Source organism: Mytilus galloprovincialis, chromosome 2 (assembly GCF_965363235.1).
Source record: "Mytilus galloprovincialis chromosome 2, xbMytGall1.hap1.1, whole genome shotgun sequence".
Classification (NCBI taxonomy): Eukaryota; Metazoa; Mollusca; class Bivalvia; order Mytilida; family Mytilidae; genus Mytilus; species Mytilus galloprovincialis.
In genome coordinates, this window is record NC_134839.1 from 78,299,659 (window position 1) to 78,321,158 (window position 21,500).

The 21,500-nt window shown below is 31.9% G+C and overlaps 1 protein-coding gene across 1 annotated transcript in view; it reads left to right on the forward strand.

Annotated features, from left to right (window-relative positions):
- Positions 1-21,500, forward strand: part of LOC143064473 (uncharacterized) — a 54,780-nt gene that overhangs the window by 26,856 nt on the left and 6,424 nt on the right. The window contains exons 12-22 of the mRNA XM_076237317.1: positions 7,284-7,415; positions 7,642-7,925; positions 10,980-11,151; positions 11,813-11,969; positions 14,031-14,125; positions 15,616-15,846; positions 16,551-17,506; positions 17,682-17,782; positions 18,642-18,820; positions 20,266-20,433; positions 20,823-20,992. Of these exons, the coding sequence (XP_076093432.1) occupies positions 7,284-7,415; positions 7,642-7,925; positions 10,980-11,151; positions 11,813-11,969; positions 14,031-14,125; positions 15,616-15,846; positions 16,551-17,506; positions 17,682-17,782; positions 18,642-18,820; positions 20,266-20,433; positions 20,823-20,992 (2,645 nt within the window). The remainder of the gene's footprint in view (positions 1-7,283; positions 7,416-7,641; positions 7,926-10,979; positions 11,152-11,812; positions 11,970-14,030; positions 14,126-15,615; positions 15,847-16,550; positions 17,507-17,681; positions 17,783-18,641; positions 18,821-20,265; positions 20,434-20,822; positions 20,993-21,500) is intronic.

A 21,500-nucleotide genomic window follows, 5' to 3' on the forward strand; every position in this document is an offset into this window, starting at 1 on the left:
AATGAGAACAACACTGTCATACTATACCTCGCGACAAATCATTGTGCAAAATTCATGATTTACAAGTGATTTCTGTCAGTTTATTTATTATAAGATCTTAATATTATTATTTTTAAAATAAAACAATCAAAGTGCGGCTAGCAACTTTTGAGCTATAGTGAATAGAAAAAATGAATGAGGATCGGGAATGTGTAAAAAAACTACGGCAATCCTCATACACTGCATGCATGGGATAAGCTGCAGCCGGCCTGGTAGTCCAATAATATAAGACTTCCGAGGTTCATATCATTTACATTCAACGTTTTTTAGCGGATATTTTTTTTTTTTTTTAACTATCAATGTTGAACCCGAATTCGGATAGTATCTGATTTTTTTTACTATCAAACCCCAACTCGGGTTAAACATTGATATTAAAAAAATGCATGATAAAAAACGTTGAGTGTAAATGATATGAACCTCAGAAGTCTTTTATTATAGGACTGCCGGCCCAGAAACAACGTGTTTTGGGGAATGCACACCTTTCTAGACCCCATAACACACAAAAGAACTAAAATTGAAAACAAACAAGAAAAACAAAGGCCAGAGGTTCCTGACTTGGGACAGGCGCAAAATTGCGGCAGGGTTAACATGTTAAATGTTTTAATGTGAACGTTCAAGACAATCACTTAAGTCGACACTAGGGGGTCATCTTGACCTGGTAGGATATAAATATTTGAAATGATCATGCAGTGACTGTCAAGATGAAAAACTGAAATAAATCACTGTGTTCTTGATAATTTGTATCTTGTTTATATGTATTGTGTACGATTTTGTCATATGCACATTTACTAGAGAGCCTGTCGCAATTACCATGATTTTTTGGACAACGGTTGTCTTGCAAGAAGGACCTGCTTACGCTTCTGGAGCTGCTCCAGTTTTTTTTAGGGGTCCGTGTTTCTAATTTGATTGTTATAGTTTTCAATATTGAATGGTGTTGTTTGTCCTTGTGTGTCTTATTTGTTCTCTGGTTTGTCTTTTGTCCCTTGATCGCGATTCTTTTTTAAAAATACAATGCACTTTCTACATAAATTCTACACCATTCCTACAGTTTTTCTAAATTATTGTAATAAACAATGGAAAGAGTAAATCGGTGGTCTCACGAAAACCGACTCCTGGTGATGTATAGATATGTGAAATAATGGTGATTTATGTTTGGGTTTTATGTTAACTTACGGAAGGGCACTCAAAGAAAGGCACAGTGCAGAAAGGGGTATGACGCCTTAGAGGTCTTACGAAGTCCTGAACATAACCAATCCCGACTTTTAATGAACAATTCCGGAGTCCCGATAAAGGTTATATCCCCTTTTGCAATACGGTATCTTACATTATTAAAAAAAGCTCTCCTGACCTCTGATTTCAATTGACATTATGCTTGAAATATTTGCAACTGTACGTTAAGAAAATAAACAATCAATCAACTGATTTTGAACTTGACTTGTGGTGGTTTTTAAAAAAAAAACCGAGTGAAATCATTACATATATCGGGTTGCCTGCAAACCTAAGGATATGGCATTGTGCAAACAATAATATTACTATTTCCAATTGTTTTGAATGCTATGAGGTTTATATCTACATCATCTGAAATCCAAACTTGCAACAATTAATCAAAAGAAAAACTGATGGCTTCTTCGACCTTAAAATTGTTCCCAAACTGATGCGTTAAACTTAAAGAACTAGTAACATCATGTGGAGATTTTCCGAATTAGCTGGCGATTGTTGCTGGCTATCGGCCTAGCCAAGATCAGATGTGCATTTCATATTGGGTCTATGTTATAGGCTTGTAAAGACAAGAAGATAAACTTTACATAAGTAATACATCTTTGAACTGAAGAAGAGAATGTAGGGTTTCACAATGAATATCCAATATCATGTATAGGTGTTACCGTTTTGAAAAAAAACACTAAAATACACGCTGAAAATGGGCAAAATTACACGTTATGTTGTTTCATTTAAAATTTACCTTTTTTTATCAATTGATAGTTAATAAGTGAACTTGATTTGAACTACATTATTGGTTCACTGTTATAGACAATTTATTCTTCTTTCTTTTACTGGTTGTTGCAACAAAAAATCTTCATTGGTTATAAAGTTATGATAAAAAGTTGAATACTATGAGCTCGTTATGCAATTTTGTACTTTTGTTTTTAGCTTGCTCAGTGTAGTGATAAAAGAGAAAAATAAATTAAATTTATGCTATTATGTGTTTTGTTTTCTCTTCTAGTATATACATTATCAGAAACTACCTCATTTATCAAAATTGCAGTACCCTAGCTGGAGATATATGCCATCAAAGTTGGATATACAAATAAAGTGAAAAAATGTCTTGTCCGTAGACATGCATTCCCTAGTAAACTGGAAGCATAATTACATTTATGTTGCATTGCTAAGTTCCTGTTCTTTTGTAGATATGAAAACACTACTAACATTTTTTTTACCATCTATTAATAGAGGAAAAAATTCAAAAATATGTCAGAATGTCTTGTCCGTAGACACATGTCTTGTCCGTAGACATGTCTTTTTATCAATATTGCTTAGCTTTATGGGTCTTAATTAGTCCTATGTGTTGTTTAAACTTAGAAATATCTTATTTTTAATAAATAAATGGTAATTTAAGTGTTCTCAATTTTGTAAAATTACTTTACGGGAGTGGATTTTAAAAAGTGTCAGATTATCAGTCATAAAAAGCATACCTTATTTTACTTCAATATTGTTTATTCCAGTTGATGCATACCTTAAAAGATTAACTAAATCAAATGAAGAAAAAGTATTTCTCTCTTTCTAACTTTATCTTTTGCATTTCAGTATTAACAGCAGATGAAGAGGTGTCTACGGACAAGACACTTATACATAACAAGTATTAAATTCAATTATTTGTCTACTATGGAACTTAAATCTTATTTATAGGTGATGAAAGTTATCTATTCAAATTAAAACTCAGTATTTTCAACATGAATATAGTCACAATTAATTCTAACAGATTTTTTTTTAACTGAAATTGTCTTGTCCGTAGACATTACCACAATATATTTGTATCCAATTTCCTTGATTTCAGCCTAATTTGATAGGTAAAATGTATGTTATTCTTTTAAGAGAACACATTCAACTATGTCAAAATTGAGTTTTAATAATAGTTTGTTTTAAACAATCAGATATATAGATTTCAGTTAAAAGAATGTGTCTTCAGTTTGGCTTAATCAATAAATTATTGAGATATGTAAAGAATTATGGGTACATTTTTATATTTTCAAAAATTTAAAAAACACAGCTTAAAATTTAAATAGTAACTTTTAATCTTAACTTTAACAATCATCTTTGAAAGCATTTAATTGAATATCAATAAAATGTCTTGTCCGTAGACATTATCAAAATGTATTTGTTTCCATTTTCCTGGAAGTTAAGCATCATTTGATAGATAAACCTGATAAAATGTATGTTTTTTTTTTTCAAGAGAACACTTTCAGCTATATCAAAATTAGGTTTTAATAATGCATTTCATTAAATTGAATACAATGTCTTGTCCGTAGACAAAATATATAAATTGTATTGCTAAGTTTGATTGTTTATTGTAAGAATATGCATCAAGTTATTTTAATGTTCTATACACCAAAAGAAAGGTTTTTTTTTGAAGTTTTGTTATTTATAGATAATTTTAGATACAGTTTTATCAGATAAGATTAATGATCAAAGAAAGCTACTGTTGTTTGAAATAACTGCGAGTTAAACATGTTCTTGTCATTTTTTTTTCAATTAAAATGTTAGATATTCAATAATTCTAAACATATTTTGTTGTCTTTGTCATTGACCAAAATTCTGACACTGGTGACCATGTCTTGAAGCCAACCATTAAAGAATATTATACAGTTTTTAAACACCATTTATTTAATAAAAATATTAAATATTTCTTCCAAAAACTGCATGTAATTATATAAATGCTTCCAGTGTTAGCCTAACGATAGCAATTTTTCATAATTTAAACCCTTTTTGAACCAAAATATCAAAAGAGTTTTTCCCTGAGGTGATACTCATTTTTGACTTCATGTGAAACACAAAATGCACATCTGATCTTGGCTAGGCCGTATAGCATTCTTCAGATTATCCATCAGTTTCAGTTTATTCAGTCTGTGTCAGATTGGCGCATGAACCAATAACAACACCAAACATTATTCGCAACAGCATCTTTAACAATTTCGATTAATTAATCATTAATTGCTAATCAGTAAAATGATTACGGTACTGCGGTTACGTACATTGACATGCTCAGTACTTTTAATGTTGAAAGATGTTTTTTTTTCTTTCTTTAAGAAAACAGGCAGAGGTAAATGTAAAGCATTTATTGTATGGAAGTTTGCATACTATTCTAGCATATTTTTATGCCCCACCTACAATAGTAGAGGGGCATTATGTTTTCTGGTCTGTGGCTCCGTTCGTTCGTTCGTCCGTCCGTCCGTCCGTCCGTTCGTTCGTTCGTTCGTTTGTCCCGCTTCAGGTTAAAGTTTTTGGTCGAGGTAGTTTTTGATGAAGTTGAAGTCCAATCAACTTGAAACTTAGTATATATGTTCCTTATTATATGATCTTTCTAATTTTAATGTCAAATTAGAGTTCTGACCCCAATTTCACGGTCCACTGAACATAGAAAATGATAGTGCGAGTGGGGCATCCGTGTACTGGGGACACATTCTTGTTTAATAATATTTTGATTTTTATACGCCCGTCAAAATTTTGACGGGACGTATTATGGTATACAAATGTCCGGTGTCCGTCCGTCCGTCTGTCTGTCTGTCCGGCGTAAACATGTCGCACCGTAACTTGAGAACGACTTATCCAAATTTCATGAAACTTAACATAGTTGTTTCTTATGATGGTCAAATGATCTGTATACTTTTTGGTGAAAATAAGATTAAAACTTTTTGAGTTACGGCACTTTGTAACTAAAACAGGGGTGTGTTTTTTTTTCACATGTCGCACCGTATCTCAAAAACGATTCTTGATTATGGCTTAAAACTTTAAACACTTCTTAGTTATATTAATCTTAATATCTGTATACTTTTTGGTGATGATTCAAAATTTTATTTTTGAGTTATTGAGTATTTTGTAAAAAAGGGGGAGGGGTTTTTTACATGTCGCACCATATCTCAAAAACGATTTATGATTATTGCTTAAAACTTTACACATGTCTTTGTTATATTAATCTGAAGATCTGTATACTTTTTGGTGATGATTCAAAATTTCATTTTTGAGTTATTGAGTATTTTGTAAAAAAGGGGGAGGTTTTTTTTACATGTTGTGCCATATCTCAAAAACAATTTATAATTATTGCTTAAAACTTTACACACTTCTTTGTTATATTAATCTGAAGACCTGTATACTTTTTGGTGATGATTCAAAACTTTATTTTGGAGTTATTGAGTATTTTGTTAAACAGGGGAGGTTTTTTTTACATGTCGCACCGTATCTCAAAAATAATTTATGATTATTGCTTAAAACTTTACACACTTCTTTGTTATATTAATGTAAAGATCTGTATACTTTTTGGTTTTGATTCAAAATTTTATTTTAGTGATATTTAGTTTTTTGTGAAAAAAAAAAAAAAAAAAAAAAAAAACAGGGTTGGGGGTTTCACATATCCCGCCGTGTCTCAAAAACAATACATGGTTATTGCTTAAAACTTTCTCTGAAACTATTTATGATTATTGCATAAAACTTCCAAACAAGACGTCGGGCGTATCATGCGCTCATGGCCAGTGGCGTAGCTACCCGGAGGCACGACAGCACGTGCATCCACGTCGTTTTCACAAAAAAAAAAAAAAAAAAAAAAAAAGCAATAGAGAGAGAGAGATGAGTTGGTCAATCGGAATCGGAGACTGTTGGTGTCTTTTCCGTCTATCCCGGATATTAGTTTGACAACCTAGTTACAAGTGTTGATGAAACTGTTCATTCAGAAAAAGATCGTAGCTCCGAAGTTGCGCGCACATTGATTCGGCATGCAAAAAAAGAAATGGCAAAATAAAAATTTATAAATTGAATGTTAAAGGAAACACCTATGTTGTCACTTTTTTTAATTGATGAAATATCATTAAATAACGACATTTGGTTTCAAAATATTATTTTTTTTGGAGATTATGACAAAATCGTAAGGTTACTTGTATCTTTTACAAGATTTTTACTTTTGAATTTGTAATAGTCAGTCTAAGATATGTAGTTTTGTAGCACATTTTACAGTGTACAGTTCATCAGTTTGGAATGAGATGTACCAATCGGCATTAGAATTAGCAGATCCCTTTGATATCGTTGAAAATATGCCAAGGCGATGAGGTTGACAGACTACCGGAGCCAATCACCCTGCAACCACGCCAAAACAGTATTGAAAAGTCTCATTATTTTTTTATTTTTTGCGTTCATAGACCATATGATAAGGCAACTGGAGAGTGGAGTCGCGTCAAGTTATCAGAAAATCGCTTCTTTGTGCTGTATCTGGTTCATCGTGTTGTAGGAAATATCACAAACGAACAAATCTCAATATTGTCTAAAACATACGAAACTGACCTAGCATGTAATTTTGACGAATTCAATTGGGAGGTCGCTCGATGCCGAACACGTACGCTGGTTTATAACATCTCGCGAGTGCTACCATGCCATGATGGCCCTGAGATCTATCAGTCACGGTACTACGTATGTAATTGAAAACAAATGTATGATCAACAATGAACAACGAAAGTTACATAGCATTACTGCATATTCATCAGGATTTCAGTGTGAATGTTGACAAAGTAATAGAGAAGTTTGTTAATGCCCAGACCCGAAGAGCAGATTTTGGACAATTTTGAGTAATTCTGTATCACAAATATGTATTGTTTATGTATTACTATATTCAAAAGATTTATTATTAGTTTTACATTCATAAATTTTTATCTACATATAGCTCCTCTTTTAACCATCCTATGACCGAAAACCGAAAAAAAAAAAAAAATTCTGCATAATAGGGTCCCAAAAATGCTTCCACATCGTTTCTTTCTAGCTACGCCCCTGATGGCGCAGCTGTTTATTTTGGTACGGTTTTCCGTACCTGCAGTAAAAATTAGTACGGTCGGAACCGTACCAACCGTACCAACCTTACCGTGTGCTACGCCAGTGCAGCAGGATCCAATACTTAACATTAAAGGTTCAGTCTATTGTTAAAGTTTTTTTACACATTTTAATTTTGTCAAACCTTCATAGAATTATACAAAATTTTGTTTTGATTACAGTTAGCGAAGAAGACACTGTGCAGATGAGACAAAAACCCAAAATACATAGTTTTTATAGTATTTATAAAGATACAAGTCTTCAAGGATCAGAATGGAATAGAATTTCTCAAGCAGAAGAGTCAGAATATTATGGTATTATGAATATTAGTGCTTGTTTCTTTATTTTAAAGTAAAACTAGACTGATATTATGGCCAATAAAATACAACATCTGTATTTTTCGAGATTTAGTAGAGATCATTCACCAATGTTATAGAAATTTTCTTGGATTTCTTGTCGTTTGAGTCTTTTATCTGTTTTTTCAGAGTATATATTATATAATTAGCTTTGTATAAAAATGTAACATTGTTTATTTAACAGGAGCTGAAAGTGAACCTTTTATTGTAATGTTACCCTCAGAAAAGTTAAAACAGCTTATCATCAGTGTTAACAACAGATATCTGATAGAGAAAGATCTAAATGGTCAAATTGTGGAACTTCTAGACTTAAAGTGTATGGTGTCATTCTTAATCTCCATGGAAACAGTTGATCACGAGAATATATCCCAAGAGATTTCACTTCCTGTTTGTAAGATTAAGTTCGACTATACAAGGAAGGATAGAAGAGATAGAACATATGTAATGGAGGATGCTGATATAGCTAAAGTAAGTCAAGACATTATAGATAATAAAATGAATTGTTGCTTTTGATGTTGACAGTGGTGAATCAAGTCAGAGTATTTGTAATTGTACTTTGTTTTTATCTATGTGGTTTTTGGGGAAAGACGGCTTCAAGCCGTCAATCCCCTATGGGGTTGACCAGAGTGACATTCCCTCACATCATTCATTTTGTTTTTATATTGTGGAAAACCCCCCAACAAATCTTACTGAAATTGATGAGAGGGAGACACACAAATGAATAGTTTGACTTTAAACACTTTTTTACACATTTCCCCTCTGTTTCTTGCGAAATTATCGTATTTTGAGCTCTCCTTTAAACTATTTACGTTTCTTTTACAATCCGGAAAAATCAGTATGACGAGATATTCAGAATTCTAAATATATCCAACCTACATTGTATTTTATAGTGACGTCATTGTTGGAATGCCACACTACACAGAAGCAGGGATAGTCCTTCACTGGTTATTTAAATCATTATCAGAGATCGTGTACTAATTAAAAATTGGTATTTGTTAAATGTTTGCTAAATGTTTTAAATAGTAATGTTTGCTGTAGATGATTCAAACATCAACATGCAATACTTTAATTTGTAGGTCAACAACTTTCAAAGTAAACACAGATCATGGGGATACATGAGATAGGGGAGAGAAATGATTTTTTTCATTTTTTTCTGTTAAATTCTGTTTTGAGAATCTTCCTCCAATTCAGGAGCACCTCAATTGATTAGTAATTATCCACTAAAATAAAAGTTAATGTATCTGGACACTTAAAATGTGACATTTCATTTAATATATGATTAGTAGTCTTCCATTTAAACTAAATCTTTGTGTACCAACATAATCATTGTAATGGTAAAAATAAATTGAATTACATTAAAAATGTTGCATTTTGTTGTGTTTACCTATTTATTCATGAAATTTAGAAATATTTCAAAATGTAGGATTTGGAAACAAGCTTCACACAGTTTACAACAATCATATTGTTTTTTATTAGTACCTGTATCCCTGTGATGAGAGTTGTAACTGGGAACTTTATCAATGGAAATCAAAAACTGAATAGATTTTTCAGTCCAAACTTTCCAAAGAAAAAACTTTAAAATCTTAGAGTACTGTCAAAAAAAATGGAAAATGGCCCTAGCCTGCAGTTCAGTGGTACACAATTAAGATTTCCTAAAATATTGTAGTTGTTGTTAAATGACACAATTCAGTTGAATTTTAGATAATTAACTATCAGCTTTAATCGAATGTTTAGATTTAGAAGATGCAGATCTCTTCCATTGGTCCAAATTGGATCCTAAACTAAGGAAAGGAAATTACATTAAACAACAATTGATTTCAATATTGTCAACCTTTCTACATGTTCTAGCTGGTCTTTTTTTCATTCTTTTTATGAAGACTATCAAAAGATACCCCCCTCCCCCCCCAAAAAAAATGAATAGAAACAAGGGCCGTCTTTCCCCTCAGAGCTATTCAGCTCTTTGATTGGTTCATTTTCTCAGGTCTTATTCATAACCTGAAGGTGCTTAAGATAAATATGGATATTATCAGAGTCTAGGTATAGCCAAAATATGTCCTTTCTCCATGCATAGTCAAAACTATGTATATTGTCTTCACCCCAGATATATCCAAAAGCTATGATATCCTTCCTCAGGATAGAGCTACAACTATGGATATTGTCCTTCTTCTGGGTATAGGCAAAACTATGAATATTGTCTTTACCCCAGATATATCCAAAAGCTATGATATCCTTCCTCGGATAGAGCTACAACTATGGATATTGTCCTTCCTCTGGGTATAGACAAAACTATGAATATTGTCTTTACCCCAGATATATCCAAAAGCTATGATATCCTTCCTCAGGATAGAGCTACAACTATGAATATTGTCCTTCCTCTGGGTATAGACAAAACTATGAATATTTTGTTTACCCCAGATATATCCAAAAGCTATGATATCCTTCCTCAGGATAGAGCTACAACTATGGATATTGTCCTTCCTCTGGGTATAGACAAAACTATGAATATTTTGTTTACCCCAGATATATCCAAAAGTATGATATCCTTCCTCAGGATAGAGCTACAACTATGGATATTGTCCTTCCTCTAGGTATAGACAAAACTATGAATATTGTCTTTACCCCAGATATATCCAAAAGCTATGATATCCTTCCTCAGGATAGAGCTACAACTATGGATATTGTCCTTCCTCTGGGTATAGACAAAACTATGAATATTTTGTTTACCCCAGATATATCCAAAAGCTATGATATCCTTCCTCAGGATAGAGCTACAACTATGGATATTGTCCTTCCTCTGGGTATTGACAAAACTATGAATATTTTGTTTACCCCAGATATATCCAAAAGCTATGATATCCTTCCTCAGGATAGAGCTACAACTATGGATATTGTCCTTCCTCTGGGTATAGACAAAACTATGAATATTTTGTTTACCCCAGATATATCCAAAAGCTATGATATCCTTCCTCAGGATAGAGCTACAACTATGGATATTGTCCTTCCTCTGGGTATAGACAAAACTATGAATATTGTCTTTACCCCAGATATATCCAAAAGCTTTGATATCCTTCCTCAGGATAGAGCCAAAACTATGGATGTTGTTCTTCCTCTGGGTATAGCCAACACTATTGATATTGTCTTTCCTCAGTGTATAGCCAACACTATTGATATTGTCTTTCCTCAGTGTATAGCCAACACTATTGATATTGTCTTTCCTCAGTGTATAACCAACACTATTGATATTGTCTTTCCTCAGGTTATAACCAAAACTATTGATATTGTCTTTCCTCAGTGTATAACCAACACTATTGATATTGTCTTTCCTCAGTGTATAACCAACACTATTGATATTGTCTTTCCTCAGTGTATAACCAACACTATTGACATTGTCTTTCCTCAGGTTATAACCAAAACTAATTGGCTATGGACATTGTCTTTCTTCATGTTATAGCAAAATGTTTATCCATTATATATAATTTAGGATTTTAGTGTTTTACAACATTATTTTTTAATATTTTTTAGGAATTTCAAAATTTACTTCAACCCTTTATTGATGCCAAAGATGTTGAGAGACAGATGAAAGATTTGCTACAGTGTTTGAAATGCTCCAACCAGTTTGATAAATCTGCTGCAGAGATAAAAATTCAGGTTCCTGATAAAAAACATTTTAATTCCTACTCTAGATTGAGTAAAGGTAAGTTGATATTAAGTATAATGTCAAGGAATAAATTTGAATTTTAAAAATTGCACATCATATAATATTATGATATGGCACAAAATCCACCATAAGTTTACATTTTTGAGGAAAACTTTAGTGATTATAGAAAAACCGTAAACAACAAAAATGATCAGCAAGACAAAATCAACAAATAAGATATTCGAGTGATGTGAATTTTTATCTTGACTTCAATGTTTGCGAGTGGCCATAGTTGAACATGCACATTTATCCAGATGAGAGAAACAGACTCTTTAGAGACTAGTTTAGAAACTGTATTTTCGAATGTGGTTGTTGAAAAATTGAAAAATGATGTTTCCAGTCTTGTCCATGCTTTAACTCAAGGACCATTTAACCAAAGCTTTTCAAATTTTGATATGTTGTTACTGATAAGAAAATGGAGGTCAAGTTCAATATTGATGATTGTCACTTTTTACATTTCATAAGTTATGGCCCTTGTGATATTAAAAAATGCAAGGACACAAATAAAAGTAAAAAAAATCTGGTTTGCCTTCACTTTGACAACCTCTTGTTTTCTTAATAGTTTCATGCTCAAAATGGTATTTCTCATTCCATCAAAATACTGTTATTTATCTGCAAAACATTCAAATAAAACTACCCTTTTTATACAATTTTCCAGGAGATTCAACAAAGTACATATGTCCAAAATGTAAAAGTGAAATGGTGGTGGAACTGGACACCAAAGAATTACCAACATCTTTACAGAACACACCAATAGGATCATATGTATCTGGTGATAATTTCCTAGGGACGCCCAGCAAAGGCTTTATAAATGGGTAACTTTACTATTATTCATCAGAGCATCATATAACCATATAATCACCAGTGCCATCAGTCATCAAACTTACCCAATACTATGAGTACAAAATTTTGAGCTTGAAAAACTATAGACTAAAATTGGTATTTGCTGCTTCTCTACTTAGCATGTGGCATTAAGAAGTAACACCAAAGACTGTTTGGCTCAGAGTCAGAATAATGTTTCCATGTTGGGTCACATTTCTTCCTGTGAACTATTACTTTGTAAACTTGCACATAAAAAAACCAGCTCTGTCTGTCTAGTATAAAGCAAGATTCATATTCATATTGCTATAACATTTTCTCGTTCTGAATATGCATTTAATTTGCCATTGAATATTAATCAGCCGTCCATTCATTATATAAACATTCCTTAAAATAACTGGGATGAAATAAATTTAGAATTGATGACCATATCACCATATATATATATAGATAACATGGGCTGAAATATCATATCACCTTATCAAAATAGACTGAAATTTCCATTAATTCTAGTTTAACATATTCAGATGGGTTGTTATACATTTTGAAATGTAAATATTAGTGTTGTCAAATTGTACACTTTTGCCTAACCGGTTACTCGGATAATCGTTCGACCGATTAACCGGTTAACCGGTAGTTTGAGTTGGTGGTTGAAAGCCTTATCAATAATACCCTACACATAGATATAACATGTGATATGAGTGTCAATTTGACAACCTTTCATCCAAGTCATAAATTTACGCTTTTAGAATTGAAGTTTGTCCTCTTTCTTATAATAGGCTTGTCTGTGAGGATTCCTGGCGAAGTTTGACTTTTAATAATCAACTACACGGTATCAACTATAGCGTTTGTACCAACTTCAGATTGAAAAATAGAAAAAAACTTCTTGATCTCGTAGAATTGAATATGTCTGAAACTGATTATTCTTTCCTTTTCACTTGTTGACTCCGAAAATGATGTGGAGTATTTCAATTTAAATGATTAATTATAGAAAAGAAGATGATTGCCAATAAGACAATTCTCCACAAGAGATCAAAATGACACAGAAATTCACAACTATAGGTCACCGTTTCTTTACTTTGTTTGCATGTTACTCGTACTATTACGTATACATTGAGTACATTCACATTGGTTTGCATTTCACAATTTTTTAGTTAGCATTTCGTTTAAAGTAAGACTAAGCCTTGCGCGACGGAGGTTGTACATTTAGGCGAAGGCTTACACAATATTAGATCAGAAACGAAATAATGAAGTAAATCGTAAAATTTAATCGCTTACTGATTTAAAGTTACTGTTAAAAAAACATGTATACTAATTATGTTTCTTTAAGATCCTGCCCCGAGCTGAGAGACAAGTTCTAATTAATTTTATGTGTATAGGATTACAATAGCAATCAATTTACTGGACAATTGATCTGTCAAATTAATTACCAAGACGACAATTTTTAAATAAAACCTAACTATTTAATGATTTCAATACAAATTGATATCAAATTTGTCAAAATTGAAAGTTAGGTTAACCGGTTAACGTTTTTGGTATTCGGTATTCGGTCGTTCGACCGATTAACCGGTTAACCGGTTAACCGTTGACAACACTAGTAAATATACCATACTTAATATAGATTTTAACATACCACATATAAATATGTTAATTTTTAATAATAAATGTCTGAATGGTTTTACACTAGTAGTTTTTTAGGCCCTTTATAGCTTGCTGTTTGGTGTGAGCCAAGGCTCCAAGCTGAAGGCCGTACCTTGATCTATAATGGTTTACTTTTATAAATTGTACTTGGATGGAGAGTTGTCTCATTGGCACTCATACCACATCTTCCTATATTTATCTGTTATTATTGTTCTTTGATTATTAATTTTTGTAATGCCAGTTTTCCTTTCATTTGCTAATACATGTATGAGAATTTACGATAAATAAAGCTAGCCATGTGTTACGATATAAAAGTTACCCTTGTATTAACAAATAAAAAACTGTCATTTTAGGAAATAAGTCTGATAAAACATTACATATAGTTTATAATTCATTGTATGAATGTTGTTTTTCAGTAACATAATATCAGGTTCTCCTGTAGCCAAATCTTCACTGAAAAAGGAAAAAGATAATAGAAATATTGGTATGGATGAATTAGATGGAACTACAGGTATGTTTTATATTTATTTTCTACTCTTTCTGCTTAAAGACTAAACTTTCTTCCAATGGTGGAAGACTGGACTGTACTGTAGAGTGTTAGATTGGACTATTCTTTATGGTGTGAGAGGCATCTTCTTCCTTGTGATGATGACTTGACCTTCTTCTTTGGTTGATGGAACCGATTTTTTATTCCAATAGATTCAACTCTCTTAGGGTTAAACACTTGTCTTTCTCTTTTCAAATTTTCATTCTTGGATTCAACTTTCACTCTAAAGGGTTTGACATCTCCTTAGGATAAAATTAGTTTCTTCTAGGGGTGAAGGACTGCTTTATTATTCGACTGCAAAAAAATTTTGGGGATCATATGATGGTATGATGTCGTCGTCTTCGTCCGAAGACACATTTGGTTTCCAAGAGGGTTCAATACCACAAAGGGAAGGTTGGGATTGATTTTGGGGATGATGGTTTTAGCGTTTAGGAATTAGGGGCCCAAAACAAGCATTTTTCTACTTTAAGGATAATTACTTGTGAATAAGTATTTCAATTGAACTGAAATTATACCACAATGTTTAATACCACAAGTAGAAGGTTCGGATACATTTTGGGGGTTATGATGCCATCAGTTTAAGGAATTAAGGGCCAGAAAGGGCCAAAAAGAAGCATTTTTCTAGTTTTCAGACAATAACTTGTGTTTAAGAGTATGGATCTCTCTGAAATTGTTCTACAAAAGAAATGCTGGGATTGAGTGTGGGTGTATTTGCTAAAAGGGGGATTCAAAAAGTTTAGGGGTTCAAATTTTTTTTTCAAAATTTTTCTAATTTCAAATTTGGTAAAATTTCAAGAAGAGTCTTTAATTGCACATTATTAAATTTGTAAGATCTTGACATTTATGTTGTGTAAGAAACCTATACTATGTCAAAAATTTGATCACAATCCAAATTCAGACAGTATCAAGCTTGAATATTGTGTCAAAATTTGCCCCAGCTGTTCAGGGTTCAAACTCTGCGGTCGTATCAGACATTGCTCAGGGAAGCAATTTATTTTTAATTTAGGATACTAAACTTTCTCCTTTGGATGTGGAACTTGAAAAATGAAATTAAGCAATTAAACGCTACCCTAGGGCCTTCTAATGAGAAAAAACCATACCCTGTAATCTTATAAAAGTCCCATCATGAAAATTTGAAACAATTCAAACAAGAAAAATAACAGCCTTTTTATAACCAAACAATTTACTAAAAATAAATATGAAAGACCGAGGAAATCCACAGTTATACAGACTCCTGTCTTGGGACAGGCACACAAAGAATGCAGCAGGGTAAAACATGTTTGTGAATGCTCAATCTTCCCATTCACCTTGATGGAACAGCATAACACAAGAACAAAATATGGATATATATTGAAGGTTGCTTACTTATTGTTCTTTATTTTTCAAGTACATGTCATTAAGATAACATGTGTTTATCCCCTAGTTCTAAAAGTAGTTATTCTATATTTATACAGAAGGAGACACAGTACAGCTGAGAACAAAAACAAAGGAACAAAGTTCTCATAATGTCAAAAGAAATAGAAGTTTCCGGCTACCAGAATTGAAGGGAACTTCTGATGCTGAAGATAATGTTCAATTGAGACCAAAAACTGAAGGACATGATTTATATAGGAAGAACAGAGAGAAAAGTTTCCAAGAATTGGAACAGAAAGGAAAATATGATACTGATGAGTCAGAATATAATGGTAATTGTCCTTTTTCCCAACACCATTAACAGATTAGGTTAATTGTAAGGAAAGCAACAATCATGTTACTTTTATTGTCTTGCAGATTATATGGGAAATATTATTTCTATATGTTTTGAAGTAATCTGTTTATATATGAATATTGTCAAAATTATAGACAGCATGGATTATGTATATAATACTTAAAATAAAATTCCATAATATACCAGGTTTTATATTAGTGTGTACATCAGTATGTATGTACATAGCACCTATCTATTTTGGTAATAGTTAATGATAAATTTGGTTTCTGTTGACCTGTATCATTCTATTTTGGCATTAAAACAATTAATGAGGGGCCTGATGGGTTATTTTCTTTCTGTGTGATCGGCACATTTTGGCTATCATGATCCGTTTTTCTTCAGATTTATTTATTTTTTATATTTTCGTGATCCATGATGATGGAAATTTATTTTCTGTGATTGTGATTGACAAAAAAATCAACTTGTGAATCGTGATGAGAACACAGGTAAATTTGCTTGTCTGCTAGCTCTCCATTATAAATGAAAATTAATGTCCCTCATAAGGGAGACAACTGAAAGAGGGATCTCTAATTACAGGGTCAATTACGGGAATTGGCAAATAGCCTATTGATTTATGGAACATTTTATGATTTGGTAATTTTGTAAATATTGACATCAAATCAATACCATTAATTTATTTAGGTAACAAAGAACCCTCTGCGGTGATGTCTAACTCAGCTATGATCAGTGGAACAGAGAGAGAAACAATTATACAGAAATCTTACTCGACTGGAACAGCAATGTGTGATATGGACAGACTACAGGCAGATGATGAAAATCCAGAATATATAAGAAATAGTTCGTGGTCAGGAGTTAAAAAGTCTAACTCGCACCGGGTTTTAAAAAGATCTTCAATAGATAGTGATATCACAATTTTGACTAATGACAGTAGTAGTATAGGAGTCATTTCTGAGTCGACAAATGAAAGTAGTAGTATAGCTGTCATTTCTGAGTCCAGTAATGACATGATAGCTGATAGAATTCTAGATGTGTTCAGTGATAATAGTGAAGCTAAGTCTGCTCATAATTTGACACTTCCAGTCAGAAAAACTGGTTTGAACTCTAGTCAAAATTGTGAAATAGATATTGTCTCACGGAAACTAACTGGGATATCTGAGGAAGCAGCAGTGGTTACTCCAATGGGGTCTCCTCTGTCAAGTAGTATTTGTTCTAGCATGGTTTCAAGTGTTTATGAAAATACTGTTACATCTCCAAGTACTGAAAATATACACCAAGAGACTGTTGACTCGTATAAAAATTGTGATAATGGTTTCCATGATAACCATAATGGAAATGAGGAAAGTATTTATGATGTTTTTGTAACGAATGATAATAAGAAATTTAATTTAATGCACACAAAAGGAGAAATTGACAACAGGGAAAGTTCATTGACTGTAGATGTATTAAATTCAAGTGAGACAGCAATGGATAATTCAAATTTAGACTATGGTTCTGGAGATGTTTCCATGGAGGCTGATAGTGTATTAAAGAGTTTCTGTGATACAGATTTTACTAACATTGATCATAGATTAAAGCTGTTTTTAACCATGACCTATCTAGAAGAAAATGACATAGAAAAGCTTCAGTGTGCTCTTAAGGTAATGATTATATATGTTTTTATGGCAGTAGCCTATCAAGAAGAAACTGACATAGAAAAGATGCAGTGCCTCTTTTTCTTCGAATTTCTTATTTTTTTTTTATTAGTACTCATTGTTCTGTGCTTTGTAATAATTTACATGTAGGGTATCAAAAGTTTTGATATTCCTGTTACAGGTCGATATAGTACAGTATATGGAGACAGAGGAGTTCACAGGATACTTGGTTGTGTCTACTGACAGAATTTTTATCTTCAAGTTCACTGACAAAGAAGACTGGTAAGTAACTTATGTTTATTGTTATGTTAATATAACTAGATTGGCTAGTTAAGTCTTGTCCAGCTGGATCTTGTTGTTAAACTATATTGGCTTCTAAAGTTAAGTCTTGTCCAGATGGATCTTGTTGTTAGAAGTGTATTGATGAAACTTTGCAGCTTCTGTTAAGATGATGAACAGTTAATTTCTTGAGATTTTAATCTTGTGTACTAAAATCTCGTGAACATCCACCAATTATTAAAAGTTATAAAATGTCATATAACTTATGTCTCACTTTTTTGACAAAAATGTATACATTTAATAAGATTTATTGCTTCCCCATGTGTATTTGTCCATTTTTGTCTTGTTGTAAAATTTGAAAAAAAAAAAAAAAAAAAAAAATTGCCGAGACAAAGGAGAAGAAGCAATTTTGATTTAGCAAATTTGCTGAACTTAATCTTGAGTTCAATAAGATATAGAGCTATTTTTTAAATGATTTCCTACCAGCTAAACAACCATGAAATAACAGATAATAATACTGTTATTCCAAAAGCAAGTACAGCTTATAGGATATATATACAATTTTTGACAAATTAATTAAACATGCACCATATCACAAAAACAAACATATAATAATAAAATGTTAACTACATTTAAAGACATTAAATCACTCTTACACAGTACAATTTTAAGTATTATAAAAGTATGCATTTGTTTTGTCTTTTGATTTGTTTAATTTGGGATGCTTATATATTTTGATTACTATGGAAGCCCAGCTGAACAAGTGACACACAGGAAATCTTTTGTTTTAAGAATTTCCAAGTTAATATTTAAAAGAATTTAATTCTATAAATAATTTTACATAATGTAAACTCTCTTTCAGTGATGATTATGAAAGCTGTTTGAAATGTATAGAAAATCAACCAATCACAGAACTGCAGTACATTGACATCGGTCTTGGTTACCAAAGTTTGAGGTTTGAGTTCAGCACTGAATGTTCCAGTTTCACATTTTTGATACGAGATGAAGGAAGGTGTAAATACTTCATCAATCTAATCACTAGTATGTTTTTTCTGAATTATTCATTTTTATACACCTGCTTTAAGAAAGTGGGGTATACTGTTTTAACTCTGTCTGTCCGTCCCTCTCCGTCAGTCCATCTGTCCTTCCCATAAATATTTTCATCACATCTTTCTCACATTAAGATTTGATTTTTAGGTTTCTATAAGTCAGCTAAACTGTGTGATCCATCACTGAACAACTTCTTGTTTACTGAACACTTGTATCATTTTACACATGATAGGCAATTGAAAAAGTTCATTACATTATTCTTAGGAACTACAATACAAGGATTTCTGAAATTTGGATTTAGGGTTTATATAAATTTTCAGATGCATCACTCAACAACTGAACACTTGTATCATTGTAATGATTTTTATATCAGCATTAAGTTTCAGTCTATGATTATATTTTTTATACATCTAAAACCTTGTCAAACATTCACAAATTTTATCAGAAGATTCTCATAATGAAGATCTTGCATATAGAGTCAAATTTGGAGCCTCACAGAAAAAAAACCAAAGTATTAGTAAAGCAATGCTGTTATTGCAAACCCAATTGAACCTTTCCATAGATTCACCTGATAGTTACCTGTCCATTTAAACTTTTGGCAGTTCTATTGTCCCATTGAACAAATACAACAGGTATTGTTCTCTGTATAGTTTATTCACTCAGACCTTTAAATTTCTTCTAAGAGGAATCTATCACTCATTGAAGTAAAAAGTTTATCTGCTAAATTGATGGAAATTACATGTTTCACATAAAAAAAAATGACTGTGATTTGATGTTTATTAAAATAAATTAAATATTTTTTTCAATCTTTTCAAACTAAATAATAATTTAATCATAAAAAGTTTGTTTTTAAAAAAAAAAGTATTGTTCGTATGAAAATTTGCATCTTTTAGTTTTTGTTTAGTTATAGAATACTTTTAAGAAGGCCTTAATATATAAACATCAACATTTTTAGGTTTTTTTTATCAATTTTTTTTTCGAAATAGGAATAATGTTGAATTTTTTCAGAAATCAACTTTTATTAATGTTTGAATCAGTGTAAAAAGGTCTGAGTGAATAAACTATACAGAGAACAATACATTTTGTATTTGTTCAATGGGACAATAGAACTGCCAAAAGTTTAAATGGACAGGTAACTATCAGGTGTATCTATGGAAAGGTTCAATTGGGTTCGCAATAACCTTACAGAAAGAACAAAATGTAGGTGAACCGTGAAACAACACTATACTGCTACCCCCACAGAAAAGACAAAGTATTCATACCCATACAGAAAGAACGAAATAAAAATATATAGGTGAATTAATATTCTTATCCTGAAAGCTATATGTGTACCCTTGTAGTAAGAACAAATCATGCAAAACACGACTACTCTATATGGTATTTAGAAAACTATTTTGCCAGTGCTATGACTAAAAAGTTGTTCTTTTGGGTTGCAGGTATTGTACAGGACACAGCATTTAGTGAGAACAGTAAACTGCAGGGAATCAGTAAATATAATGCTGAAACCATGGAGAATTTGACATCAACTATAGCAGAGAGTGATGAGGAAAAGGATGGACAATTTGAGTTAGTCAGATATCTGTGTGGTATTTTGGTTGAAGAAGGTATAAATATATACCCTTTATAATACTGTTTGAACAAAATAATCACTTAAACAAAAGAATACAGAGATGTGATTTGAATGAGAACTACTCCGCAAGATAAGTTTCAAGATATCTATTTAAGGTAGCATTACTGTTACTATCAAATTACTGATAAAGTTGTATATTATGAACACCCACACACAAAACAAGATAATGAATATTCATGCACAATAACATCACTATAAATACTTTCAAGCAGAGCTACAACATTAAAGCATACAAACTGAACTAAAACTTAAAAAAAATATGCAAAATTCACACGAAGTATAAAAAAAGTAACCCTATGATATGATAATTAATAAAAACTCATCCTTGATTCCAAGAATAATTTTTGTGTCATACAATTTCAGAGGATATCAGAGTCTCAGTTGGTTTAGCTATCACAGAGGATGAATTAATACTTGTCACTGAAAACTACCAGTGGCCATTGCCTAGGTTACAGGCTCCCTTAGATGCAGAGTTCAAAGGTCAACAATTTACGATAAGAGATTGTCAGAAAATCAACAATATTGCAACTGTGGTATGTTTTATTATATATACCTTGCCTTGAATTTCTTTTACACTGAATATTGTGAAATGATCACACAAAAATACAGCCTCTTTAACACCAATTTATCTACAATTAATTACACTTTGTTCCTCCTTGAAAAAAAAACAAAAAGTAAGCAGTATTTCTACCACAACTGTCCCGATATGTAAAAAGTTGGTTCCCGGTATCTCAAATTCAACCCTAAAAATCAACACTCAATGTCTTCATCTCATTGCACTATTTTTTTTTTTTTTTTATTATTGACCAATATCTGATAGCTGAGATCATCTGTTTAGTCTTATGCCATTAGGGAACTGACTATGTTATAATGGCCTCAATGGTGTAATTAACCCTCTCACTTTGTTAGTCAGCATGGCCTTCAAAATGACTTGTCATAATTCAACCAAATTTGCACAGATTCTTCTACAGGACATGAAGTTAACTCACATGCTTTTTAAATTTCTGATTTGAAATGGACTTAGCTTTAACTGTTTATATC